This window comes from Hydra vulgaris, chromosome 04 (genome assembly GCF_038396675.1).
Source record: "Hydra vulgaris chromosome 04, alternate assembly HydraT2T_AEP".
NCBI classification, from domain to species: domain Eukaryota; kingdom Metazoa; phylum Cnidaria; class Hydrozoa; order Anthoathecata; family Hydridae; genus Hydra; species Hydra vulgaris.
In genome coordinates, this window is record NC_088923.1 from 30049712 (window position 1) to 30076155 (window position 26444).

The 26444-nt window shown below is 28.0% G+C and overlaps 3 protein-coding genes across 3 annotated transcripts in view; all 3 read right to left on the reverse strand.

The window, feature by feature from the left end:
* Positions 1-326: 326 nt before the first annotated feature.
* The window catches only part of LOC100200891 (translocating chain-associated membrane protein 1-like 1), a 34087-nt gene continuing 7969 nt past the window's right edge, over positions 327-26444 (reverse strand). The window contains exons 2-10 of the mRNA XM_065796024.1: positions 19998-20061; positions 19774-19883; positions 16801-16917; positions 16286-16344; positions 16045-16200; positions 14266-14376; positions 1913-1984; positions 1641-1712; positions 327-525 (exon numbers count right to left, since the gene is read on the reverse strand). Of these exons, the coding sequence (XP_065652096.1) occupies positions 333-525; positions 1641-1712; positions 1913-1984; positions 14266-14376; positions 16045-16200; positions 16286-16344; positions 16801-16917; positions 19774-19883; positions 19998-20061 (954 nt within the window). The 3' untranslated portion in view covers positions 327-332. The remainder of the gene's footprint in view (positions 526-1640; positions 1713-1912; positions 1985-14265; positions 14377-16044; positions 16201-16285; positions 16345-16800; positions 16918-19773; positions 19884-19997; positions 20062-26444) is intronic.
* On the reverse strand, positions 2002-5693 carry LOC136079741 (uncharacterized). The gene is made up of 3 exons (XM_065796025.1): positions 4532-5693; positions 4085-4440; positions 2002-3990 (listed from the first exon to the last, which is right to left on the reverse strand). The coding sequence occupies exons 1-3, from the start codon at positions 4870-4872 to the stop codon at positions 3983-3985; spliced, it is 705 nt and encodes a 234-aa protein (XP_065652097.1). The 5' UTR covers positions 4873-5693; the 3' UTR covers positions 2002-3982.
* On the reverse strand, positions 8862-10950 carry LOC136079740 (piggyBac transposable element-derived protein 4-like). Its single transcript, XM_065796023.1, has 2 exons — positions 9232-10950; positions 8862-8981 (listed from the first exon to the last, which is right to left on the reverse strand). The coding sequence occupies exons 1-2, from the start codon at positions 10706-10708 to the stop codon at positions 8896-8898; spliced, it is 1563 nt and encodes a 520-aa protein (XP_065652095.1). The 5' UTR covers positions 10709-10950; the 3' UTR covers positions 8862-8895.

Below are 26444 nucleotides of genomic sequence, written 5' to 3' on the forward strand. Positions count from 1 at the left end.
ATTTTGATCACGTTACTAAGATAATAAATTTTTTTTTTTAGTTTTTTAATTTCCTGAAAGCCAATTCTTTGACAAAAAAAACAAGGTCTTATTTTTAAAATTCTGACTAGTAATTTTTATTTTATACTCTTTTAATTGATCATGATCCTAGATCGTTATTTTACGCGCAGTCATATAGCTGTTTTTAAGTCAGTCGCGAAAGGGTTAAGTTAAAAAAGCAACTATTTTGTTAGTGGAACAACGTTATATTAAAAAAAATTCGACTATTTTCTATTGAGAGAATCGATTACATGAGATATTGGGCAGATATTAATTTATGAATATAATGACCTTTATTCTTTTTTATTTTTTAATGACGGAGATTTTTCTAGGCCATTTTCATGTTTTTTCTTCTTCTTTTCTTGCTTTCCATCCGATTTTGGTTTCTTTTGAGGAGTTCTTTCACGGTAGCGGCGTACTTGAAACGTTATAAAGTTCCAAGCCATCCAAGCTTGAATTAAAACTATTGCGGCTAACCATCCAACACTATTAACAAACAACATATATATACATACAAGCATACATACTTATATATATATATATATATATATATATATATATATATATATATATGAAGACCTCAGTGGAAAAACCGGCGTTGTCACATTTAAAAAGTATTGAGAAAGTATTTGTTGATCATTAATAAATGTCTTTATTTAAAGCAAAGAAAAAAAAATTTTGTATAAAAAATTATAAAATGTTTTGTTTTTGAATAAATTTTAAATAAAATAATTATATAAATTTAATACATAAATATAAATTTTTTTAAATTGCTTAGTTTCATTTGCTTTAAATAAAGACTTTTATTAACGATCAATAAATACTTTCTCAAGACTTTTTAAATGTGACAACGGCGGTTTTTCCACTGAGGTCTTCATATATATATATACATATATATATATACATATATATATATATATATATATATATACATATATATATATATATATACATATATATATATATATATACATATATATATATATATATATATACATATATATATATATATATATACATATATATATATATATAAATATATATATATATATATATATATATTTAAACAACTTTTAAATGTATTCTATACAATAGAGTGCTCAATGTTCTTAAAAGAACAGAGCAATTATATATTAGTAGAAAATCACTTAACAAAATTTTTTTTCATTTTACACTGTTTTTTATCAACAAAGATTCATCAGAAATTTCTGATGAATCTTTGTTGATGTAAAGTGTAAAATGAAAAAAAATTTTTGTCAAGTGATTCTCTACTAATATATATATAAATATATATATATATATATATATATATATATATATATATATATATATATATATATATATATATATATATATATATATATATATATATATATATATATATATATATATATATATATATATATATATATATACATATATATTTAATTTATTTATCTTCCTCTTTCACTGCAACATTGAAATAAAACTCAATATTGCAGTAAAAGAGAAGTATAAACAAATTAAAAATAAAATTCTCTGTCATATATTTAAAAAACTATTTTTAGACTGTTGAAATAAAATTTAAAACTAAAAAAAATAAAATAACAAAATAACTTTACCGTAAAGTTTGAGTGTTAAAATTCCCTTGGGCAATATCGACATTAGGCACGTTATACTTTGATAAGCCAAACCTGTAAATAAATTACTAAATTAGAAACCTGTATATTGTTAAATAAAAATAATTATAGATCTTGATAAAACTAGAATTATAAAAATAGAAAAAAAATTAAAAAGGTTATACAAACATAAGTTGTACAAGAGATAAAATAAAATATAAACAAGATTACTTATAAAATATTATAAAACATTAAATATTAAAAATAAGCCATACCCAATAATAAATACTGCCAGACTAATGGTGGCAATTCTAGCCAATACAAAACTCAACGCCCAAAAAACAAAACTATAAAAAAATAATAATTTATACATTACTTTTTTTATTACTATTTTATGCACTACTTTATTATATTTTGAATAGAATCGACGTAGAAAAATTAACTGTGCGATTCATCAAATATTTTCTCGCAGAATTTAGGCAAAAAAACTATTTTAATATTTGGTTGGGCCACCCTTTGCCAGAATATTTGCTTGCCGTCATCAAGACATCAATTCTACTAGAGATTGTGTTTCTTCTGGAGTTATTTTCTCCCTTGCTTCGAAGACGGCTGCTTTTAGATCATTTTGTCTTCTGTAAAATCTCCAATTTTCCGGTCAAGAATGTACTACCAATACTTAATGGGATTAGGGTTGAGAGACTGGTCAGGCCATTCCATTACATTAATATCATTCTTTCGAAAATAATCCTTTGTTGCTATGGCAATATGTTTCGGGTCACTGTTCTGTTGAAACACAAAATCATTTCAGAATTTACAAGCAAAGGGCTTTAAATTTTTCTTTGAAATGTCTATATATGATTTGGCTTTCATAGTTGATTCAATAAAAGTCAATATGCCAGCTCCTCGCCAAACCATCTCCACACTATAACATTTTTATGACTGTGTTTTACTGTTCCTCTCATGCAACTTAATTTGCATTCCTCCCCTTGTTTTTGCCACACTTTTTGCTGCCCATCCGATGAGATCAGGTACAATTTGGATTCATCATCGTCTTTTCTTTTTAGCAGTTTTGAGCAGTTTCAAATCTGTTTTGATTGACTTGTAAAATAATGTTTCAATCAATGGCAGTAGATGTTTTTCTATAAATCATCCCATTAAGTCATACACTGGTTAAGTTGGACCATTTGCGTACTGTTTTTTTGGGTCCCTTCGGGAAAAAACTTCGCTCAGCTAGGACTTTTATTTTGAATTGAATATAAGTGCATATAACAAAACTTTTAATACTTCAATAAAAGTTTCCAACTTTGAAAGCTCAAAAATAAAATACCTTTGTGTCAAATATAATTAAACATAATAAAAAATTTTCACTGATATCTTCGATTAGGTTAATCCTCAATAAAATTCTATTTATTAATGACGATTGTATTAAAAATTCAAAAACATCAATTAAAAATCAAAACTTAAAACATTCAAAAGTTAAATACCTTAGCGTCAAATATAGGTTAACAAACTAAACATTTTTACTGATATAGATTAAATTTTATTTATCAAAAATATTGAAGGTTGCTAAAAGAAAGTAACAAGTAGAATTATAACATAAAAATACTTAATACTATAAATTCGACAAAGAATCACGTCAAAAGAAAAAAACATATTCAGAGTGAGGATGAGAGTATCCCTAAATGAGGATAAACATGTTATATGTGGCTTTTAAACACCAGACACCAAAACATTCCTATGTCATTCTGTGTAGATAAGTCTCTAAATCTTGATAAGTTGCTAAGTCTGACAAAATATATATACCCCTTCAGAGTCCGAGTTAACGGGATTCTACTGTACATATAGGAGAGAATTAGCGAAAAATAGGGTCAAACCCGGACAAAAATGGTATAAAGCTGAAATTTTGCAGAGAGAAAGTAGGCTGTCTGGATGAGCGTAAAAAAAAGCCCCGTTGATTGCGCTACGGGAACATCCTTTTTGGGGCAATTTGGAGTACAAAAAAGGGGCATAATCTTTATATCGTTGGATCAAAAATTTTATGCTGATCAATATTTATATTCGAACAATTACTTGAAAAAAATTATTTTTTAAGTTATTTACGTTTGAAAAGTGTAAAATCGTTAAAATGTTATACTTTTTGTTTTCAAAACATAATAATATAACTTTTGTCTGTGCGCAATTTTAAATCGGAAAAAATTAGAAAATAATATATTCTTTTAAAATAACTTTAAGACTTGAATGCAAATTTCTTTAAAAATAGATGTCCGATATCTTACTTTTCTCAAAACAAATCATCAAATAAATTTCTCTCGTTTTTAATTTCATCACTTGAATCTTCTTCAATTTCAAAATCCTAAAAATGCAAAATATTTGTATTCCAAAAAAAACAAAAATATTTAAAGAAGATTATGAGTATATTCAAAAAATAAAATTTAACGTTTTATTACTGCAGTCTTGCCCATGACAGCCACCGCATGCAGACATGCATTTTAATCCATTTTTCCTGCAAGAACACATATTAGTTCCGCACATATTTCTTGACGAAGTTTTACAATCGCAGCGAATCACTTTTAATATATTGGGTGGAGCCACTTCTTTGTCTGTTGGTATTGGAAGAAGACAACCATTATCTAACTTCCATCCCCATTCTTTAGGATCCAAGTTGAAAGATTCATCTAGCATTTGCCATTCAACAACTTGTAGGTGGACTCTAAGACCATGAAAATAAGCAGCATGGTCTGTGGGTGGTAACTTTTCTGGCTTAATAATTCCTTCACAAACCATTTGTTTATATTTTAAATACCTAAGAAAAATGCTATGAAAATATGACACTTTCTAAATCTAAATGAGTGACTTAAATCCACAAAATTATAATTAAACTTTCAAATACCAACCGCATTTTCCTTAACGAAGATTCAGCATTTCCACCAAAAACTTCAATGAAAGCCCTTACTGCAGATTCTCTAACTTCTTTTTTGGTTGCCCAGTAATCCAAAATAATTTCAGATACTGATTGTATATTATTGGATTTTTGCAGTAATTTTAAAAAACTAGGTTTTCTTTTTCCCAGTATTGAAGATGTCAAGTCACATCCTGACCATGCGTGAACAAATAACAGATGTTCTTTAAAATCGATTACTCGAGATTGAGCATCTTTAATAATCCAGAGTTTTTTCTTTTTTTCTTGATAAAAAAAAATCTCATTTAATTCATCTTTCCAATGATACATTAGCATAACTGCTATATCAGTATCATCAGCAACAACAATGCATGGTGAAATTCCCTTTGCAACTTCCAACGATTTAAAGACAATTTTCGTGTCAGCATCCCCTTCGCAAATATATACTTCATATCCATCTCATTTAAGGTAATTTGACAAAAGCAAAATTAATTGTGTCTTGTTGTGAGAATTCGATAAAAAACGCTCTTGTGAGTACGGAACCTGATTATTTTCTCTTATAACAAGATTTTGGGAAGAATCTTTGCATTTTCTTCTGATGATTATCATTAGATTTAATTGAAATCATTAGATTTAATTGAAGATTTCTTATCATAACCATCAAATATAATATAAGTGGTGGCATAATTTTTTCTTATATAGCTGATGTAGGTCTCAACAATTTCTACAAACCTCATACCTTTGTTCCAAAGAACTCTGTGGAGTAAGGAACCTACATCAAGGACATATTTGCACAAACTGACATTTGTAATTGCTTTAATTTCGTTGTCAGGAAGAATCACTTTGCGCAAAGATGATTTGTTTGCTTTCAGCATTAGGTAATTTTTAAACAATGATTGTGGGAGATGAGTAAGCTCATAATCAAAATATAGTTCAACGTCATCCTCTCTTTCTGCAATTGCTGCAAGTCTATTAAAAAGGAGTTTTGGATCGACACAACAATCAGTTTGTTTGTCTAGTTTTACGCTATTGATCAAAACATCTAAAGAAAACAATGTATTCTTTTTAAACTTTGCTTCATTGAACTTAAGGCCGTTAAGAAATGTTCTCAGCCTCGTCACAATTGACAAGATCTTCACCATTGACTGACACAAGACCTGTAGATAATGAATATAGATTTTTATCGACAGTATTGAATAGATTTCTTACAGAAAACCAGTCATAAAACAACTCACAATGTTCATAATCACATACTAATCTTTTAATACCCATTTCTTTATTGCTTTCCGTAACTCCAATGTCAAATCCAGATAATTTATGCATTGCTTCATGAACACTTGCAGAATAACAATGCTCATTGTCCATAGGTTGCGTACATTTTCATCAAGAAGAACTTAAAGATGAATATCAAAAAAAACTTTTCATTAACAATATTAAATGCAGTGATCCGTTTATCTTATTAGATGGATGGTTACCTGAAGAGGACAGTATTAAATTATAGCTAATGTATTTGTATCCAGATATTTTTAACTATTTGATGTTTAACCCATCTGAATTAGGCAGCAATGACTTAAATGATTATAAAAATTCAAAAGCTTTTGGTTTTTTATAAAACAGGCTGGCTTCAAGAATTCTCATATCACTGTATAAGTGAGGAAAGTCCATTTTGCAATAAAAGGTGAATGCAGATATTCACATGTATTAATGACACAAGCCATAAACTGTGGTTGATTATAGAAAAAGAAAATACAAAAATCCGATCTTGTAACTGTACATGTATAGCAGGAATGAGCCAAACATGTAACCATGTTGCTGCAACAATGTTTAGAATTGAAACTGCTGTAAGAATGGGCTTAACAAATCCGGCTTGCACAATGGTTTCAAATCAATGGCTTCCAAATCGAAAAGACGTTTTACCTGTTAAAATTAAAAATCTAGATTTTAGCAGAGAAAATTTTTATCAACATTTAAAAAAAAAAAGACCATTTGTAGACAGTTTGTATAAGAAATTTAATCCAATTTCTAATTATTCTACTAAACTTAATCTTCAGGATGTTGCAAAAGCGTTAAAAGAAATAGCGCCTAATTCCATCATTTTTAATACTGTCCCAAAACCAGATATTGACTTTAGTTTAGAAGTAGTAAACCACATTAGTACTTGCCAATCAAATCTAATGAGTGTTAATGATATACTGGTAATGTCAAAAGATATATTATTACTTGAAAAAAATATAACACTTCATATGACACTTTAAAATATTGAAGAAATTGAGTAGATGACCAAAGGACAAAATAAACACAAATATTGGTATGAATATAGAAAAGGTGTTATAACAGCTTTAAAAAGTTATGATATTTGGACGAAAATGAACAAATTAAATAAAATTGATGCTGATATGTGGGAGTTAAATCAACGTATATCTGGCATGTCATTTGTTAATTCAAACATACCGGCAATAAAGTATTGCAGGGAAATGGAACAGAATGCTGTTAACAGATTTTATGAAAATCTAAAAATCAATCATAAAGGTGTAGCAATCCATGATTGTGGGTTATTTTTAGATAGAGATATTCCTTCATTGGTGGTAGTCCTGATCATATTGTTACTTGTTTGTGTTGTCCACCTGCATGTCTTGAAGTTAAATGCCCATTTTCTATAAATTACTTGTCCCCACCTGATCCAAGCATAACACTTCCATATTTGATTTAAAATGATGTTGGTATTTCTTTAAATAAAAATCATCCATATTATATGAAATGCCCTGTACAAATGGTTACAAGGCACCATCACTCATATTTTATGGTGTGGACACTTCATGGAAATTTTATTGAACATATAAAATTTGACAATAACAAATGGGAAGAAATCAAGTGTAAATTTATAGACTATTACTATAAATATTATTTGAGCATAATTTTTATTCAACACTAAGCTTTGTTGAATAATTAGAAATTGGATTAAACTTGTTATGCAAACTGCCTACAAGTGGTTATTGAACTTATAATCAGCCAAACTTTATGGCTTGTGTCATTAATACGTTGTAAATGTCTGAAAGCAAAAATGGTTAGGAAAACCATTGGCCATTGTTTAATACTGTCTTTTTCAGGTAACCAACCATCTAATAAGATAACTGATCACTGCATTTTAGATTGTTAGTTAAAATATTTTTTGATATTTATCATTTAGTTCTTAAACTGCTTCAGTAGCATTTAGTACAGGCTTAATAAAGATTTTTACTGTTACAATATATGGCAGTTTGTTTTTTATTTGAAAAGGAAAAATAAATATGGCACATGGTTTTAATATTATTAAAACTTGAAATATTAGTAAGTTTTATTTCTAGAAATAAGTTAACATTATTATTAGTGATTGGAAAACTTCGGTTTCGGCCGAAATTTTGCTTTTAACCGAAACCGAAATTTCGGTTTCGGTAGTTTTTTTCAAGTTTCGGTTCAAACCGAAATTTCGGTTTGAAGTTGAACCAAAATTTCGGTTCAACTTCAAACCAAAAACCGTAATTCAAAAAGCATTATTAAAATAATAATTAATTTTTTTCAAATTTAAATTCAAAAAATATTTTTTTAATTAATTACAAGTTAACATTTTACATTATATTCTTAATTATTAATTTACATCATTTCATTTATAACAACAAATCAACTCTTAATAAAACAAATATCAAAAGAGCATTGTTTAAACACGTTATTTTTTACTGTTTGAATTTCGGTAAAAGTTTTGCCGAAATTTCGGTTTCGGTTGAGAAATGCTGCAACCGAAATGAACCAAAACCGAAATTTCGGCAAAATTCCAACTTCGGTCGATCACTAATTAATATTAATTTATTTAAAATTAATTTTGTGCTGTTTTTCCATTCACGCTCGCAAACGTGATCACTATTTTTTTGTGATTTTCAACTTTTATAACCTTAGCAGACCATAAATGTGGACGGCGATCACCTTTTACTAATTGGCAAGTGAACATGAACTGCCACCACCTTTTGAGTTTGCATACATACACTTGTTGAACATCTTCCATACTTAAATAACTTATAAACATTTTAGATTATCAAATAAAACGGCGGTTTATCTAATAAAAACACGGAAACACGTAATAAAAGTTAACAAAACTTAAGATTTTAGCAACTAAACAAAATCCATTACTACCAGTGTTAACCCTTTAACCGTCACCTAATTTTAGCGCGCAATAGCCTCAGCGTCAGGTTAATTTGAAAAAAAAAAAAAAAAATTCTATAAAAATTGCATTTATAAGATAAAGTGAACAAAATAGTTAAAAAATTATAAAATTACATAAAATTAGATCCATATTAAATACTAAATAGACATTACTTTAATATAAAATTAATATTTTAATACAGTGTGATATTTTTCCAAGCAAGGTGCAACACATAGTGCAACATCACATTTTGCACAAAAGTAACGTGATTCTTTTCTTGTTTTGTTTTGTTTATTATAACAAACTACGCATCTTCTTGTAGCATTAACTTTTAGAGCAGTAGCAGGTATCATACTCGGGTAATGGTTAGACTCGGTAAGTCGGAATGGATTCCCTTCAAGTGTTGGACGTCCACCACGTCGATCAAAAGCAGACTCAACTTCATTTTTATATATTATAACAATTTGCTCTATTAGCTTTAGCCTAAAATAAAGAGCATCTAGTTTCCCATTTTTTTTTGCTGTGAATGATATGTGCATTAAAAGAAGCCATGTTGACTAAATGACTAAAAGCCTTTTTATACCATTTTTTAACACGCTTTCTCTCTGTTGGGTACGATGTCATCATTTGATCAGAACGATCTACACCAACCATTAGCTGATTGTACTCGTGTATAACAGTTGGTATTTTTGCTTGAATGCCACGTCTAACTACAATCTTCTCTGTGTCTGGTATACATGTACTCATCATAAATACATCTCTTTTGTCTTTCCAATTTAGGAGAGAAATTCCTAATGTATTTTCATACTCTACAACTCTTTCTCCTCGCTTTAATTTAACTTTCGTTACTGATAGAGGCAAACCTTTACGATCTCTCCGAATAGTACCAATTAGATCAGTAGAGCGCTGTTTGAGAATTTTGCAGATTTCTATTGAAGTGTACCAATTATCTATATAAATACAATGGCCTAAATCTAACAACCCATCCAGAAGAGAAAGTATGATTTCAGATGCATGATAATCTTCGTCACAATTGTCTATTCCTAATGTGTCTGCTCCTGTATAAATAATTACATTCCAGATATATCCAGTAGCTGCATCACACAAAACAAATGATTTTTGTCCAAAACGTGCTCTTTTTATTCGAATATACTGTTTCCAGCTTAGACGACCTTTCCGCAAGGGCAGAGATTCATCAATCGAAATATCACGGCTAAGATTTAGGAGAAGCTTGAAGTGTTCAATTAGACTAACTAGTACTGGTTGAATTTTTGCAGAGCGATTATAATTCTCCTCTAACTCTTGATTGTCAACAAAGTGGAGATACTTTTCAATTAGTAAAAGTTTATTTTGAGACATTAGGCGTCTAAATCCAGGTGTTGTGATTAGTAAGTTTTTAGAATAATACCAGTCATTTCTAGGTTTGTGTAACAAGCCACGGTATTTTAGTACAGCTAAGTACATTCGAATGTCACTAGGTGTTGTGTCTACCCATTTGGAAAGACGTGATGTCTTAGAGTGAAGTTTACCTATATTACTTTGATCTGCATATTTGTTTGTCATTTTGACTATCATATCTATAAGTTCATTAGTGAATAAGAGTTCAAAAATCTCCAGAGGGTCATCTGATGTTACAGACTCGTGGACACCTGGCTCACTATGAAATATTTGCCTACACATACTTGATACAGGTTTACATTTTGTCCAACATAAATTATCCATAACTTTTGTTTTTTTTGTAGTCATTCGCTGTCTTTTTTTAATTGGAACAACAAAAGAAACAGGCTGGGTAACAATACTTTGATTATTTTCAGCAATTGACTTTTCCATATCATCATCGCTGTCCTCTTCAGTGGAGATGTCTGTGCCATCTATAACATCATCAAAGTCACTACTACTACAGTCTGAAATTTCTTCGTCACTTTCAAGCATAAATCTAACAATATCTTCTGTTGAGTTCAGTTTCACATCACTAGCTTTTTTTTTTAAACTTGCCATTTTTTAACAGTGTTTACTAAAATTTAAATTAAATCAGTTATACTCAATGAAAAATATCCATTATGAGCTTAAAATTTCTGTAGAAGAATGTTCTAGAATATATGACTGGTCTGACGGCTTCTATTTTAGTATTGTAAGTGTCACACTGCTTCAAATAAATTTTGCGTATATATACGTCAACGCCGTTTTTCGAAAGTTTTGTCATGACGTATATATTCGTCATTAACGGTTAAAGGGTTAAGCCTGCTTTGAAAAGGCAGAGGAAGGGGAGGGATTCCTGAACCTAGACTTGCTGGGGGTAAAAAACGCATGCCAAACTTATTAGTCTTTTTTTTTTTCGGAAAATATACAAATGCAAGAATGTAATGTTCATAAAGGTTTGAAAAAAGATCAATGTAGTTGTAATCTTCCATTCAATCTTTACTGTTTTCCAAGTTCTTTAAAAAAAATTCTAGAGAAAGAGAAAAGTGAAAAGTTTTATTAAAAAGGGAAGGTAAAAATAAGAAAAAATTGAATCCATGTGACAGTGATCGTGTATGTTTGATGGATTTTGTGGATGGAACACCTACCATTGCTAACATTAAGCCAAGAAGGAGTTTAAATAAACTTTGTACAAAATAGAACTTTTTAGTTTTGAAAGGTATTACAGATTCCTGTGCTAACACATTATTCCTTGTATACTATTATTTAACAACTTTAAGGTTTTATATTTCTATCTCTTGAATTATTGACCAATACAGGTTTCAAGTTACAGAGTACAGCACAAACCCTCACAATATCATCAACATGACGCAACATTGTTAGAGCAAAAACATTCTTTAAAATTCTATAAGTTTTCATTCTATTAATGACTCGTTCAATGTGTATTCTTAAGTTAGCTTTTTTTTTAGTTTTTTTACATTCAGATGCAATCATTTGACTTTTGAGACGAGCACCTGGAGGAATTATCAAAGTACAAAATCTTAAGAAAAGTTCTTCCGAATTTGAAATCCACGATCTGCCATGACTTCATCGTCACGCTCTAACAAGTCATAAAAACCACTGTCTTTTGTTATAAAATTATCTGAACATCTTCCACCATAACAATCAGATAAAAAAGTGATAAAACCACTAGGCGAAATTCCAACAAGAAACTTATACATATTGTGTTGTTTATAATCAGACCAAGTTGATGCTTGTGCTAAAAGAGACTTGGGTTGTTCAATAAAAACTTCAGCACAATCAATAATCACACAACACTTGTAATATCCTGCATTATTAAATACTCTAGGCAAATTTTCCCTGATGGTTTCAAGTGGAAGCCATACAATAAGAGCACTACCTAACACACTGCTTATAAATTTAATCCATGTGGTAAATGTGTTAGAAGAAGTTGTAGGAGAAATTCCAAATCGTTCTGCAAGGTCTTCATTAAGGTACCAAGACAAAGTTGGTCAAGTGTTATAAAAAATTTGTCACGATAAGAAAGTTTTTTATATTTAGTTGACTGAAATCTGCACTTTAATTTGCTAGTATTCTGAACATGTTTTGGTCCTCGCCAGTAACTAAGCTTTTGAAGAAATGGTATAATAAGTAAGAAGACGGCATTAAATAAAGCTATTGTAGATATTCCTGTATATAAGTTCATTTTTTTGTCTTTTTTGACTCTGTTGCATGAAAAAATCAACAATTTCTTAGTTTGATTAACTTGTTTTTGGTTTAGTTGCTTCAAGGATATATTCAAGAAATTAACTTTTTTAACAAGAGAATCAATCAAAGACGTTTTAGAATTACATCCTTCACACACATTTAGCAATGACTGGCTAGCATATGAATGCTCACAGCTTGGCGGTGGTAAATAAATTGTATTATCATTATTATTACTTAACTCTTTGATATTATTTTCAGTTGTATTATTATTCGTGTCATTACATTATGTGCTAATACTTTTCAAAATTAAAAAGTTCGATTTTGGACAACGTTTATATAAACTCTTTCTTGGCTTAATGTTAGTAGAGTTATATCCCATATTTAAAGTAGGATCTGGATTAGCAATGGTAAGTGTTCCATCTACAAAATGCATCGAACAAACAGAATCACTGTCACATGGTTTCCATTCTTTCTTATGTTTACCTTCTCTTTTTAATAAAATTTTCCACTTTTCTCTTTCTCTAGAATTTCTTAAAGAACTTGGAAAACAGTAAATATTGAAAGGACGATTACAACCACATTGTTCTTTTTTCAAACCTTCATGAACATTACATTCTTGTTTTTTCCAATTAAAAAGTTTATAATGGCAATTCGAAAACCCTATCACTGCACAGTTACCTCTGTTACCCATCGTGTTGAATTCAAAAAATGAGATAAATACAAATAAATACTAATTCAAATACAGATATTTATATTTAAGTTTTTTCGACTTTTTACCCACACAATTAGAGTTCAGTCCCCGCTGCGCAAAATGGTAGAATTTAAGTTGGATAGGTGTATTAAATTTGCATTTTTGCGGTTTTTTTAAAAAACGATTAATTTGTAATTAAATTAATGGTTTTAACTTCCTGACAACACGGAAATGTTGGACGAAAAGTAATTAAAAGTGACGCATTTGTTGGCAAAAGAACCATTTTTTACCTTCCGTACTCCCAAATGCAACCATTTATAGAATTATAAAATTTACCAATTATAAAATACAAAGCATCTTGTCACTAATTTACATCTCCTAATATCTTTAACCTCTGGAAATACCGCGTTTCTTTTTTTTTTTTTTTTTTAAATATCTTTGCCTCCAACAAGGCTGCAAGCAACAACTAATTAGAGTTGGAAGTTACTGAAAGAGAAAATATGAAGATTGTAGAGCAAAATAACAATAGACTTAAAGGATTGCAAAATATATGAATCAGGAAAGCAAGATGAAGGAAGCGAACTCCAAAGTACTGATGTTCAAGGAAAAAAACTAGAGGAATAAGAGTTTTTGGAGCACTTAGGAACAGTCACAGAAGAAGGATGAGACTTAATTGAATGACGAGTGACATGAGAATGAATTTTAGTAAATGGCACAAGAGACACTAGCTCTTTAGAGCAGTGCCCATTATAGTATTTGTAGAAAAGAGAAAGAAAAGCAACATTACGACAATGTGATAATGGTTAGAAGTTGACTGCAAGAGCAGGTCCAACTATGTTTACAATGCATTTTTGCACCTTGTCTAAAAGAGAAAGGACATTGTTAAAAGATCCGCCCCAGAAATGGCAACAGTATTTCATACAAGGCTGGATTTGAGATTTATAGAGATAGAGAATAGAATCTGGAGTAAGAAAGTATCAAGCTCGATAAAAAGATGCAACCTTAGCAGATGCTAATTTTGCAAAGGACTTGATATATGGTTTCCAAAAAAGATTCAAAGTAAGAGTTAATCCTAAAAGATGAAGGGTAAATGACTCATCGAGTACATTACCATTCATAATTTGTCCAGGCAGCATAATGTCGAGGCCATCTATGGAGCTACAGGGGGAGGAGTGAATTTAAAAACTACATATATAGATATAAAATAACAATAATAACAAATTATAAACTCACTTACCCATGTTGAGAAATGTCAGTTTTACCAGCACAATGAATTATTCGAGTTATGTCAAAAAGTGCTTCAGGAACATAGTGAATAGCCAAAAGCAGAAAAGCAATTCGGGTTCCACTATAAAAATTAAAAATTAACTTACAGAATAGTAATATTTTTTAATACTTAAGTATCTTTATAAAGAAGAAGCATAACAGATATATCCAACACAGGGCTAAAATTCTAAACCAAAATACCAAAAGTTTTCTAAAAATAACTACAGGATTATAACTAATTACAGCAGCATCTTTTTAAAAAAAATCTCCTCATATCAACAAAATACTTCTGCAGCTCTAACTGCTATCCCTGTATCTTTAAACTTATATCTCAATTTTTAACTAAATTTTAAATTTATACTTAAAAAGAAATAACCAACAAAAATGAAATTTAAAGCATGTGCAACACTTATAGTGTTTTTTTCTCAAAAAATTTCAGGTGGTCTCCACAATTTAAACTTAGTGCTCTTAATTAATCAGGAAAGCCAAAAATGTTAAAAAAAACTGGAAAATGATGAGAAAAAAAAACACTGAAAAATGCTGTCAAAATTTGTCATAGCAAAACATAAAGTAAGTTATTTTTTTCAAAACCACTTTTTTAAATTTGAAATAAGATTAAAGTTTTTTTTTTCTTTCCCATTTAGAACAAAAGACTTTAAAACAAGATAGAATTGTTAAATATTAAAAGAGTGAGATAGAATTCTTATTTGTGTTGATACATCTGATTCTAACAATGCAATATAATATCTAACAAAGCAAAATAACATCACCAATACAATAATTAAGTTCAGTGACCTATTTATAAACGTATATATTAGGTCTCTTTAAACACCAGAATACCGGTTTGGAGGCCATATTAACCTGCCCAAACTCCAACATGCTGTTCTTCGTGCAGTATAAAATTAGGCAATAATTTTAAAATTTTATAAACAGAAGATTATATAAAAAGATTATACTTAAATAAAAAAAACTAGAGTGAGTTCTTTGACAAAAAATGTTATTAAAATTTATTTTATTATTTAAGAGAGCTTATGGTTGAGACCAGGGTGACTGCCTTATAAAAAGCTTTTAAAATGTCTAAAGTCCTTGTTATTTGCATCTAACTAACACATAATAACACCTTTCTGTTACTGTAGTTAACAAATCAGCAGTATAAGAATCAAAATCTGTATTGATTGATAGAATAAGTTATTAGACAAAAGATTTTCTAAATTAAAGACCTTGTAGTTGAAGTAAAAAGGTAACAATATTTGAAAATAATTGTTAGAGAATTTTCTTTTTAAATAGGAGAGATAAAAATGTGAGAGATGGAATATTAGACTTGCCATTGATAGTGGTACTATTAAAGACTTTTTATCTTTAAAGTCTAACTTCTGAAATAAAATAAAAGATTTAATATTCTGAAAAACTGGGTCATTTAGACAATTAAAAAATGGTCCTTTAGCGTTACACAATACCTTTTTTGCATTAATTTCTCCAACCGTAAAAGTACTTTATATAAATGTTTGTAGAAAAGATGAATGAAAAAGGTGAAAGATTACAAATATCAGCTGCACAAAAGGTAACCATTAGGCAACCATGCGTTAAGAGTAACCAAAGACTTGAATTGTAACCATCGAGAAGAAATAAGTTTTCATGCCAGCCTGAATACACATCTCAATTCAATTTCTAATAAAAAGTCAACCTTATTAGTTTACTGCTAATACTGATAACTAGGTTAGTAAGGTAACTAAAAAACAAACAAAAAAACCTCATTATGTAAGCTGCGGAAATAAATGCAAGGTAGAGACAGTAAATAGGAACTTTCTCTTTGACATCTTCTTTTTTCACTTTCATAAAGTATAATTCAGGAAAGCAGTGTAACCAGTATGCAATTTGGAGAATAAAGTAAAACTTGTTCATAAAGCTAAAAAATATTAAATATATTATTGATTAATAAAACTTATAACAAAAACAATAAATATAAAAAATTAAATATTTTTTAGAAAAACCTCATTTCTTGAGCAGGATAATTTTCCCAAAGTTTTGAAAAATTTTGCATAATCCCTAACTGTAAATAAATATATATATATATATATATATATATATATATATATATATATATATATATATAACATAAATAAATAACATGTATGTTTTGCACTGGCATTACAGTATTGGCAGTTAGCAGAAAAGCAATTTTTTTCAATTATAAAATAAAAAATCACATTAAATCACACTCAACTTTTGATAAGAAATAACTAAAAATAAATTGCCCAACAACTCGCTCTTTAAAAATGGCATCATTGCAATTACCTAACTAAATATTGCATTTGTAACTAAGCACCCCCAATAACGCTAGTGCTTAATATATATATATATATATATATATATACATACATACATACATACATACATACATACATACATACATACATACATACATACATACATACATATACAAATATGTGTATATACACACACACAAACACATATAAGTGTAAAATCAAATATGGTTTAATATTACCTTTTGAATTTGTTCAATTGCGAACCATATTGAAAGTAAGTAAAATGGCAAAATGTTTCCAGAGTCATTGAATTTGTTATACTTTGTTTTTGACATGTGAAACCTTTTATTAAATTTCTAAACAAATAGTTCAAAATAAAAAAAAATTGTTTTTTAACAATATTTATTATATTAATAATTTACAGATTATTTTACAAAGATTATTTTATAAAAATATTTTGTAGAGACTGCAGTTTGTAGCATAAAAATAACTTAGTTTATTGATTCAATTTTGTGAAAAGTGCTAAAAAAACACTTTAGAAAAGGATATAAAAAAAGTTCAAACATATTTTTATTTTAAATAAAAATATATTGCACATAAACCAGCTGAGGGCTCAGGCATTACTTTATGATAATATAAAAAAATTAGCAATAAGCTTAGCTTATTTAATAAAAATTAGGAAGGCTCACACTTAAGTTTGCTAAACTGTTTGTGTCTGGATATATATTGTGATTCCTGTGTATATAGATTGGCATTGTGTTATTCTATTTTGCACTCTTTAATTTTAAAATGGTTACTTTAATCCAGACAGTTTTTCAGCCAAAGAAGAAAAAAAGAGTATAATGCAAAAAACAAAACTACTTTATCCTGTATCAAATGCCCTTTGTTTGCTCATAATATACCTTTATTTAGTAACCTGATTTAGTATAACAGTATGAGTATTTAGTTGAAACTATTTTTAAAACCTATTGTTTCAATCTTTGCTCCTAGCATATAAAAACGCATTGTAAACACACTTGGACCTGCTCTTACAGCCAACCTCCAACTATTATCACATCGTTGTAATTCTCTTTCTCTTTTCTACAAATACTATTATGGGCAATGCTTTAAAGAGCTAGTGTCTCTTGTGCCCTCTACTAAAATTCATTCTCATGTTACTCATCTTTCAGTTAAGTCTCATCCTTTTTCTGTGACTGTTCCCAAGTGCTCCAAAAACTCTAATTCCTCAAGTTTTTTTCCTTGAACATCAGTTCTTTGGAATTCACTTCTTTCATCTTGCTTTCCTGATTCATATAATTTGCAATCTTTTAAGTCATCTGTCAATCGTTATCTTGCTCTACTAACTTAATCTTTTGTCTTCCAGTAACTTCTAACTCAAATCATTGTTGCTTGCAGCCTTGTTGGCAGCAAAGATATTTAAAAAAAAAAAAAAAATAGTTTGGGTAGATCATATCTTTTATGTCCATACTTTGAGGCTATGAACATAAAAAACTTGACTATATCAGAATTAATGGAGAGTTTACAAACTTCTTTATCAAAATGATTATGCATATTATTTGCATCTATGTTAATAGTAATTTCATTCTTTTCAACAAGAAAATACCAAAGATGTATACTTTTTTGTTCAAATATATGATTTGTTAAACTCTGTAACTTTCTTTTTCATTTATTCTGTTTTCCTTTTTGTGATTCTTATTTATATTCTTATATACCCTTAAAGGTTCTTGTGCACGTTTAGCAAGTGATGTTGTGGCTGCACTCTAAGACAATTATGATTGAATTACACATGATTTAAAGGTATATAGACATATAAGATATTTTTCTATTCTACTGAATCCGTGCTTTGCATTTATAAGTAATTATCTATAATAACTGGATGTGTTAGTATACTAGTGGTAGATCACTTGGCTCACAATCTCGAGGTTTAAATCGACCCTACACCTCTGGAAGTATTGCACCCAGCTTGTTTCTCTGCGCAGTGGCCTTTTTTAACAAGGTTCATATTTTTGAGTAGTGTTAGAAAATGAAGCAAAAAAAAAAAGTAGTCTCAGATAGAGTAGCTTTTTTAATTTTAAAAAAATAGGGGTTGACTTTTTAAGGCTCCATAAGAGCCTTAAAAAATTTAATGAGTGGACCAATCTTTTTGGCCGTAACTGTATATTGCCAATTAATGAGTGTTCCAAAGTTTGTGTTGAATAAACTGCAATTTTAAACAATTTTCAGTTTTTTTCGTCAGCTATTCCATCTTTATTTATTGATGACAAAAGATCTGTAACCATTTAAAAATACAATGTATAACTTCTGTAGCTGTAGGAAATTAATAAATTTAGACTTGCAAATATTTGGTTCTATTACAAAAAATATGCTAATTAACTGGCACTTTGATAAAATCAAAGATGCAACAATTTAACTGAATTTAAAATGTAACGAGAATAACTGTAAATAATATATAAAATAACTTTTTAACCATACAACTGTTATATTAACTTTTAACCAAGCAATTATTTTAGTAACTTTAAACCTTTAAAACTGCAATAATAACCTTTAACCATACAATTGTTATAATAAATTTTAATATCACAAGTATATGCTAAAACTGCTAGAAACCAAAAGTTAAAGCGGAATCGATAAATGTTTGATGACAAGTTTTCTTATTTTTAATATTTTTTTGTTTAAATGAGTTATATATTGATGAACCTTTGAATTTTAGACAAAACATGCACAAAAAATAGCAGTTAATTATTCTAAAATAAAAATATATAAGTTTTATTTTAGACTGCTTAACTTCGCAGCAAAACATTTTGACAATTTTAGTAAATAAAACAAACTTTTGAAAAAATTAAATTAAATTAATGTTCTGATAAATAATTTATTAACAACAACTAAAATTCAACTTTTATAAAAAAATATATAACCAAAAATTTAAATCAAGACAAAAAAAGTTCAGTTAAATTCCAATGTGACATAACACCTAATAAAGTTAAACTTAACAGTTCACTAAGTTAATAATATCAAAATTTACAAAAATTTTTTGTCAAAATAAATAACTTTACATATTTAGCATGCTTTTACAATATTCAGTGTTTAAAAATTTTTTTAAAAAATATCTTGAAATTTTATCATTGAAACTAATATTTTATTAAACATATTGAAACAATTTTTTAATTTTAATATTATTTAAATTTTTTAATAAGAATTTAGAAGTCACTTACATCAAGTATATATTCCTGAATAATTGCATGTAACACAATCCAGCAAAGAGTATAAAAAAATATAGTGCATAAATCTTTTACTCCTGAAGTGTACATGACATCTGAATCACCTAAATTTAAAAAAAATTTATTATATAAACAATTGCACAAACATCAATAAATTACAATAGGAATAACAGTAAAGAAAAAACTAAAATAAAAAAAACTAAACATTTTTTACTCACTATCAGCTTCCTTGGTGACATTATATTGAGCAGCAATAAATGTTTGAGCCAATGGTTGAGTAACCTTAAATATTACATTACAAGTAATATTTATCAATTATAGCCTAATACATAACACAAAACAGAAGGAAGTAACTGCAAGAAAAAAACTAATAATAATTAATTATCTAATTATGTTTTGAACATTTTTTGTTTAAAGTTTGAAAAAAATTTAAACATTGTATCTACATAACCTAAAATCTTGTAAAATTTAAATTTATTTATTATTAATTTGTTAAAAATCCATAGTGAATGAACAAATATTAAATTTTTAATACATACATGCATCACAGTGGACCAGAGAGACCGCCAGGTTTTATGTCGTGTCAATTGAATCAAACCGTTTTTATTCAAGAGTATTTTTAGTTTATATGTAGAAAAATAGGTTTTTGAAATTAAAATAAAGTGCTAAGGGCCAAAAATGGGCCAAAACAGGGTGTTAAGATAGTTCCACCTACCCATTTTTTCAATTGATTATGATTGAAAATATTATACTGATTAGAAATCATATAAAAACATAGGTCTGAAAGTTACTAAAAAGTGGTCTTTTTTACATTAGAAGTTAAAAATATTTGAATTAAAATATAAAAAACCAACTTCTTTTTAAAAATTCGTTTTTGCGCCTTTAAAAATTTAACAGAAATGAAGTAACTATTTACGGTGTCTGAAAAAACTGGTTTTTATTATCATCAATTGCTGAAAAATGTTTGAATAATTATTATACAGAAGAAATTTAGAAGCTGATATTTTTTAAATGATAAAAATAACACTTAATTATAAAAATATAAAATAAATGATAATTTTTATTTATAAACAAACGTTAACTAAAAATAACAAATTAGGCAACATTAAAAGTATAATTCTTTTGCATAGAAAATAAAATCCAGGGTGCGCGATTATATAAAGAAATTTATATAATCGCAAAAAAGATAGCTTAAAAAGGGTTTTATATGTGGATACTGTGCTTTTATATTACTTTTAAATATATATATATATATATATATATATATATATATATATATATATATATATATATATATATATATATATATATATATATATATATATATATAAAATAGATCTAATTTATTTTTTATTATCTTAAAAATACCTATAAATTTATATTTTATTATTTTTAGTATAATATCTTATATTGCAGATTATAAAAAATATAGCGTATCTAGTTCTTTTTTAACTTGTTTAAATGGAAAATATTGTTTTTCAACGAGATGCTGTATGCTGCTGTTGTTGGCAAATGTTTGGAGCCAGATCAAAGTCTTTAAGTAGTGTAAATTCAACTGTAGAAGAAATGATGAAGTTGTTTGTTTATTCAGGATATTCTCTGGATGTGTGCAGCTATCCTAATGTTATATGTTCTGGTTGTCAGAGAAATCTCTACCTACTAAAGGCTGGAAAACCTCATCGAGGTTTATGGGGAGAAAAGATTGCTAAAGTATGTAAATATTAAACAAAACAATAAATCTCTAAAATTGATATATATATATATATATATATATATATATATATATATATATATATATATATATATATATATATATGCATATATATATGCATATATATATGCATATATATATGCATATATATATATATATATATATATATATATATATATATATATATATATATATATATTATATTTATATATATATATATATATATATATGTATATTTATATCATTAATTAATAGCTTTTAAATTTGATTTAAGATTGAATGGAGGATGATGACAAGAATAGCTTCATTTTCAATAATTCATACCAAAGAAGTTCCTAATATATTAAACTCAAATGTGTCTTCCAAATTATGTAGTAGATGTTTTTCAACTGTTGCACAAGGATATTTACACAACTGCTCTTCTTTATCTGCAGTAGAGAACCTGATCTTATTAGCATTAAGTCTAGAAAATTTGCAAGCAGAGCAAGTTGCATCTGGTATAATAAAAGCAAAAATGAAGACTGACAAAATTGCAAATGGGGAACAATTTATTTTGTCTTCTGGCGGAAACCCATTGACGATTACAGTTGGATGTCCTGATAACAAAGCAAAGAGAAGGTACATATATATACTGTTGAGTACATATTTATCAAATGAGAAAATATTATTATTTTTTTCATTTATATCTAGGTCAGTAAAACAAGTATCTCTTCAGATGATTAAGGAACTTCAAATAGTGTTAGAACTTTCCCTGAATAAAACAGGGGTATTGATATCTACTCTTCGAAAAGGAATGGGAAGTAAGTCAGCAGTAGAAAACAACATTTTTGGAAAAATGAGTGACCTAGAAGAGTCTTTATCTCATTTTTATCAAGTAGAAAAGGTAGCACTAATATATTTTTTAGTATTAAAAATTAATTATATTGTTTAAAATTTTTTTTTTACTTATTGTTATTTTTCAGGTCAACTTCCTTGGTAGTACTGATGGTACTTCTATAAAAGACCTTGTTTTTGTTCAAAACACATCTAGTTTTATTCTAGATTTAATAAATCAACGTATTCTTGATCCCCAATCAGCTTTTGTTCGTATTTCTATGGATGGAGGAGGTGGTTTCATGAAGGTCATTGTAAATGTTTTTGATGTTAATGAAAATACTACTTCAAATTTATACTTAAATAGTGGTGTACAACGCTGTCAAATCCTCTCCATAGTTGAAGATGTGCAAGAATCAAACTTCAATTTAAGAATAATTTTAGAGAAACTCAATTTACAAGATGTTAAGTTTTCAGCAGCTTTTGATTTGAAATGTGCTAATGCAGTTTTTGGAACTTCAAGCCATGCAGGAAAAAAAGCTTGTCTTTGGTGTGAAGGAGACTCAAGTGAAGTTTGTGGTAAACTGCGAACACTTGGAAGCCTTGACTATTGGTATCAAAGATACACGGTAGAAAATAGTTCAAGGAAATCCAATATGAAACATTTTATGAATGTGATATATCCAAGAATTCTCTACCTCGATGAAGATCCAAAAACACTAATCCAACATTTAGTACCTCCACCTGAATTACATATCCTGATAGGAATAGTAACTACACTGGGATGTTTATTAATGGATCTTTGGCCAGGATTTGATAATTTTTTGAAAAATAATTGTGTACTACAGAGAGGATATCAAGGTAGAGGTTGGGATGGGAATAATTCAAACCAGATACTAAAGTGTGTTGATGAGTTGGAAAAAGTTGTTTTGTATGAATATCCTGATCTTGTGCCAATTGTTCAGTGTTTAAAAGATTTTAAGGTTGTAAAAGATTCTTGTTTCGGTAGAACACTTGAGCTTGAGTATCAGCAGGCCATTCTAAAATTTAAGAACTTCTTTTTATCTGCTCAAGAAATTGCTGACATACTTGGGAAAAAACTTACAATTAGTTGGAAAGTACATATACTCTTATGTAATGTGCAACCTTTTGTTGAATACCACAATTGTGGCTTATCTAAGTTTGCTGAACAATGCGGAGAATCAATTCATTCAAAATTCAAACCAACATGGAACAGGTTCAAGCGAAAAGTTGCAAACAAAGAATATGGCGAAAGACTCCTCTCTTATGTGATTGACTTTAACGGAAGAAGAGTTAGTTATGTTTAGTTGGTTTATGTTCCATATATCAGTATTATTTGTAAATATTAGTCGTTTTATTGTTTTAAATTTTATTCAATTTATCTAAATAAATTAAAGAAAAAAGATTGATAAATAAAAAATAAACTAAAAAAGTAAAAGAGTTTTATACTTTTTATTAGATCCTGGGGGCGCTGTATCTGACTAATGAAATATAATAATTTTAAAATAATTTTGAAAATATAAACTTCTCAACTAAATGCAGGGAGAAAAAAAAAATTACAATTGAAAAAAAAAAATCTTAAATGGGTTTGGGACCCCTCAATCTTCCCTTTTGCTCCATTTGGGACCCTTAGCACTTGGTTTAGATTTTAAAAACAACTTTTTCTATTATTATAAAATAAATACTCTTAAATAAAAAAAGTTTTGTTTAATTGACACGACATAAAACCTGGCGGTCTCTTTGGTCCACTGTGGCATACATACATACAAAAAAGATTATTGGACCGATGAGAAACAATACAAAAAAAAAAAAAAAACCTAAGAAAAGAAAATAACTTTTAACGCGAAAAAAATTAAAGCAAAATAAATTACACTTAGAACAAATATTTTTGAAACATCGCTCTTTTATAATTTTTTTATAAAATTAAGCAACATTTTTTATATAAAGTAACATCTTATGATTGCTTAATAAGGAAACAAATGTACTTTTATTTATCAAAGAGTATAATAAAATTTTTATTTATATACTCGTGTCTAATTTCCAGTGCTGGATTAAGGAGGGTCAGAGTTAGAGGGGGCTTTAGCCCCAGGCCCTGCCATGTTAGGGGCCCTGAAATATTTAAGAAGACTTTTTTAATAGTCATTTTTATGTTGTGACACATATAAAAGGCCTTCATAATAAAAATAGTCCTCACCCCGAAAAGTCCAACAAGATTCTAATAAAACTAACGTTGTTTTAGTTTTATTTTAGCTAAATTATTTTATAAATATATGTTAATTTTCAATTTTTATAAATAAATGTTAATTTTTTTTAACAACTATTTTGTGCTTCGTGTAGTTTGAAAAGTTTAACAATTCTTCTTAGGAAGATAAACAAATGAAATAATTAAATCATTGAGTTGCTGTAGAAACTAAATTAACTAGATAAAAATCAACTAAAAAGGTTAAAAATACTTTATGAAGAGGAAGTGGAACTGCTTCACAATATTGCTGATGATGATAAGTGAATGGGATTTTTAATTTTAATTAGTTTTAAAACAGAAAAAAGTAATTTTAAGTTTAAGTACAATTAATTAAACTTACAATTACTTACTTATAATTATGGCAACTAAAGCAAAATTAGTTAGAGTTAGTAAACCAATATCTAAGAACTTAAAAACTTTTCTTTCTTGGGGGAAAGAACCAGTTATCGCGTCCACGGAAGTAAATGGATTAGTTGTTAAAATATGGTGTAAGATTTGCACTAGGCACAAAACAGCTATATTAAAAGATACTTTAGTTAAAGGAGCATTGAATTATTTGTTTATTGAGGAAACTTGTTTGGTGACAAAACGTCAGGTAAAATTAAAATGATTTACTTTTTAATTTGTCAATCCAGGAAATAATTTTAGCATAATTTTTACTTATAAATATAGTTATTTTACTATGTTTCATTAAAAGTATTATGTATAAAATATTATATAATGCGCCGTGAATTTATCTTTTAAGTTATTAGATTGCAAAGTGAACCAACTATTTATTGAATTATTTAATTTTAATCGTGATTTTTCTTGATAATAATAAGGTTGATCGCCAACTTAAAGGACAATGTCATAGGTTGGCGGTACAAACTGAAAATAGGTACTTTGAAGATCCTGGAAGTAGTCGAGTCACCAATATCGATATAGAAAACTTGGTACCACATAACAACTGCAATGCGTTATCAATGATGTTAAGAACTGCCTATGTAATGGCTCTAAATCTGAGCATGCAACACAGCCATTTCGAGACACTGATAAAATGTCAAAGAATTAATGCTGTACTTTTTTTAGAAGAAAATGCAACAATAAAGCAGGTTATTGATTTTTTTATAATCTTTACCATCTTTTTTTTTCGAAATGATTTTTAATTTTTTTACAACATTTTATTTAACTTGCTTTCTTGTTGGTTTGTTTATTTTTTTATTTTTTTGGTGTCCGTTGAAGACAAACACAAGGTCAACATATTAATAAAAGAAATCGTTTATAAAAGTAACTAAAACAAATAAAGCTAAATAGGCATTGTCCATAAATTACACAACGCAAAACTTATTTAAAAAATATAAGTAGAGAATCATTTTGCTCTTTGGCGCAACGATTTTTGCGGGACTTTAAAGGTTGTTTATATACTTAATTTAATTAATGACACTGCAAAGGAAAAATTTAAATCTTTTGTCTTTTGTCTATAAGTTTAATTTTGCGTTACATAATTTATGGACAATCCTTTAGCGTAAATAAAAGAAATAGTTAAGAAAAGTAATTAAAACACACAACAAACTTTATATATGTATATATATGTATATATATATGCATATATATATGCAGGGCTTGTAATGAAGCGAGCGCAATCGCGCTCCGCTCGTAAAAGGCGCCCATAAACGGTATTTTCAAACGTTCTAGGCGCGATAAACAACGCTCGTTCAGCTTATAACGAGCGTATAAAATAACGCCCAATAGTTCAAGATTATTTTTTTATTTTCATAAAATATTTAAAAAAGATTTTTATTAAAGATATTCTGTTATCAAGAAACTAATATAAAATATAAAAAGCACAACGTCGTTCTCTTTTGCACTAACGTAATGAATGAGCAGTGTAAAGTCGTT